At 40.0% G+C, this 3,744-nt stretch overlaps 1 protein-coding gene across 1 annotated transcript in view; it reads left to right on the forward strand.

The window, feature by feature from the left end:
- HUS1 (HUS1 checkpoint clamp component) overlaps nucleotides 1-2,605 on the forward strand; it is a 25,731-nt gene extending 23,126 nt beyond the window's left edge. The window contains exon 8 of the mRNA XM_004708056.3: nucleotides 2,347-2,605. Coding sequence (XP_004708113.1) covers nucleotides 2,347-2,429 — 83 coding nt within the window. The 3' untranslated portion in view covers nucleotides 2,430-2,605. The remainder of the gene's footprint in view (nucleotides 1-2,346) is intronic.
- The last annotated feature ends 1,139 nt before the right edge of the window (nucleotides 2,606-3,744 follow it).

Below are 3,744 nucleotides of genomic sequence, written 5' to 3' on the forward strand. Positions count from 1 at the left end.
GATCGGTTGAGTAGATGTGTAGCAAGCTGCCCACCCTGGCTACAAATGTCTTCTGCTCGGTGACTCCTGTTATTCCCCATTTTCAGAAAGAGAGTGGTCTGTGAGGGGGTACCCCCCAAAAACAGAAATTTTTTTTCAAAGCTAATTATTTGCATTTTTTTTTTACAAAACATTCTTATCACCTTCAAAGTACTCTCTTCAAAGTGTAATATCAAGTATTAAAAACAAAGTTTAAAAGCAAGTATTACACTTGGTACATTTGTCAAATCTGTGATTCCATTCTTGGAAACATTTTTCAAACTCATCTGTTTGGATGACTGACTGCACAGCACCTCCCTCGTTTTTTTCTTCGCCTCTGCTGTGTCAGAAATTTGCTGTCCTTTCATGTCCCTCTCCATTTGCAGAAACAAAAAGAATTCACACAGAGCGAGGTCAGGTGAGTAAGATGTGTGGGGCAAAAGAGACATGCTTTTTTTTTTTGCCAAAAACTGGCACACTGAGATGGCTGCATGAGCAGGTGCACTGTCGTGGTGGCAAAACCAGTCCCCAGTCTGCCACAAATTAGGACTTTTTTGGCACACTTAAAGCTGTCTTTTCAGAACCTCTAAATTCAAAGCTTGATTAACACTCTGACCTAGTGGAATGACCTCCAAATGTACTATCCCCCTCACATCAAAAAACCAAAAAGAAATGAGCATCATTTTAATCTTTGCTTTCACTTAACCAGCTTTTTTGGGCAAGGTGAGTGATGATGGTGTTTTCCACTGGTTTGATTCATGTTTGCCTTTGGGGTTGCAAGAATAGCACCATGTCTTGTCAACAGTAATGACCTTGGGGGGGAAAGTCTGGATGGTTTAGGAACTGTTCTTTCAAAGCACGGCATGTTTCCAGTTACGCTCTTTTTGCTGCTCAGTCGGAACGGGAGTTACAAATTTCTTAGCAACCCTTTTCTTGCCCAAATCTTCCGTTAAAATGTGCTGATCTGAACCTCCAGGATAGTCCAGATGACTTCCCCATATTTTCAATGGTCCGTTGTCGGTTTGTGAGTACAAGCGCACGGATTTTGTAAACATTTTCGTCTGGTCGGGAGGTTGACAGACGCCCAGAAAGAGGTTTGTCATCAATCTACATGCCAACTTTTTGAAATGAGAAAACCAATCATACACTTGAATTTCCCCCGTAGTGCTGTCCTTTTAAGCTGGGTTCAACATCACAGCAGTTTCTGTGGCATTTTCCCCTGAGCAGGAGACAACATTTCACAGCTCTTCAATCGGCAGTCACAAAAAATGAGGTTCAAGTGAAACTGCTTTATGAAAAAATTCACTGTGACCACAGAGAATCTTCCCAGGTGACGCCACTGGGTGCACTAACTCAGAGTGAGTTACAGATGCTCACGTAGAGGAAAAGATGCGTACTATCCAAGCTCTGCCAGCAGAGCTTTTTTTACAGTTTTTTTTTTTTTTGGGGTGGGGGGTGTACCTCCTTTTATGATCACTGTCCCCTGCATTGGTGTAGTTGCTTGGCATGGTTGTTTCCCTCTTGGTGTGGACCCTGATGGCCCATACTCTACCTTACCAAACACAATAATGCCTGACCATGGTTTTTCATAGCAGTTTGCAGATGAACGAAATAGTAGATGGCTAGTCAATTAGAATGCTGGCTTTTCCTTACAATATGTAGCTCAGCCTGGAATAGGTGTTAGGTGAAATCTTAGGCATTCTAATTTTTTTTTTCACTACACCATTGTTTCGCAGAGCCCTGGTGGTATGTGGTTATGTGCTCGGCTATGATCCACAAGGTCAGCAGTTCAAAGCCACCAGCCTCTGCAGGGGAGAAAGATGAGGCTTTCTCTTCTTGTAAACAGTTACAGTCTAGGAAACTCAAGGGGGAAATTCTACCAGGGTAATTCCCTTGTCCTATAGGGTTGCTATAAGTTGGTATCGACTCCGTAGCAGTGAGTGAGTGAATGCAATTGTTACTCATATGTGGAAAGCTGCTTTTTCATGGAAGTACCTTGATTTCAATAATGTGTTTCCTAGGAAATTGATGTTGGGGTTATCTACCAAAGGGCATTAGCAATTTTACTCTCCTCTCTCATGGCCTGCAGTGGGTAAACTGCTTGAACTAAGTCAATGTGAAGTACCTGCTATATAAGATAATGCTGGAGGCTACAGAGACTATGGATTCGGCCATAACTAGTTTGCCTTTGATGGCCCAGGTGCTCTAAAAGATGGAATACCTTTAACAGAGGAAGTACCGCATGAAAAGTTGTTTTAATATGCTTGCATAAAAAGTGTGTGTGCTTCCATGGCCCTTTAACATAACTTTTTGTCTTTTCCTTTCCAGATATTGTGAATAACCGGGTTGTTCATTTTGATTTGCTTCATGAAGATGTGTCCCTTCAGTATTTCATTCCAGCATTGTCTTAACACCAACCTTGGGCCCCAAAGACCCTTGTTGTGATGAGAAGAGGATATAGGTTCATGGGTTCTAAGTCATTTGTCACCATTCTCAGAGTAATATGTTGTACATGTTCTAACTAAAGAGGGAATTAATGAAACATAGCTGGATACGCACATCATTTCATAAAACTTCTTTATTTTCACATCTGTTTTGTTTTGCTTTTATGGTAGAAGAAAAGTTGGAACTTATTTACCCAGACCTTAAATACTCATTTTTAATGGTGAAGTGAAAATTTCATGTTATTTTAGACCTGGTACAGTATCAGAATTTGTAAGAGTATGCAGAAATTGGAAATCAACACAAAGAAAGAAAATTATTTTTTAATCTTTTATGGCTTTGGAGTCCTAGAGGTGCAATGAGCTCAATGTTGGACTGCTATTGGCAGTTCAAAACCATCAGCCACCCCATGGGTGGAAGAGGAGCTTGTCTGCTGCCATGAAGATCCACAGTCTCAGAAACCCTATGGAGCAGTTCTGTCTGTTCTGGACGGTCACTTTGAGTTGGAATTGACTTGATGGCAGTAGGGTTCTGGCTTTTTCAGATTTAGTAAAACTAATAACGCAAATGTCACTTCTTTTGTTTAACAGTGTTAGTTTAAATGGGCTGTGATATTTTGTCATTAAATTTAAAATTTGGAGGCTATAATTTTATTTATTTAAAATTTCTTTTGACTTAGGAAAAATTCCAACTATAGATGTAAAACTTAAAATTCATGATGCAAAATGAAACAGTATCTGAAAATATTTTATAAAATTTCACATTTGCTATTAAAACAGGGACTTACCAATCTAGAAAATCAGTTCTGAATTTTTAAAAGATGATTTTGAATGTGTAAAGAAAACATATTGCTTGTAGTGAATAGCCTTCCTCGTTTGCATTACACAAAATGCCCTCTGGTTTTGCCATAATCTTCACCTTTGTGCTTCTGCATTCTGTTATTGGCAGACCAAATGTCAAGGTGCAGCCTGAGAAAGGCATTTCTTTCTGGGCCATCCAGGAGATGACAATGGAGGCATCTTTTTTTTTTTTTTTAATTCAATTTATTGGGGCTCATACAATTCATCACAATCCATAGATCAATTGTGTAAAGCACATCTATACATTTGTTGCCCTCGTTATTCCCAAAATTCGCTTTCCTCTTGGGTTCCCAGAATCAGCTCATTTTCCTTTTTTCCCCTTCTCCTCCCTCTCCCCTCCCCCCTCCCCAATGCACCCTTGATAATTTATAAATTATTATTATATCTTATTTTACACTGCCCGGCGCCTCCCTTCACCCACCCC

Source organism: Echinops telfairi, unplaced genomic scaffold, assembly GCF_000313985.2.
Source record: "Echinops telfairi isolate 266 unplaced genomic scaffold, ASM31398v2 ScPeMD7_7;HRSCAF=31, whole genome shotgun sequence".
NCBI classification, from domain to species: domain Eukaryota; kingdom Metazoa; phylum Chordata; class Mammalia; order Afrosoricida; family Tenrecidae; genus Echinops; species Echinops telfairi.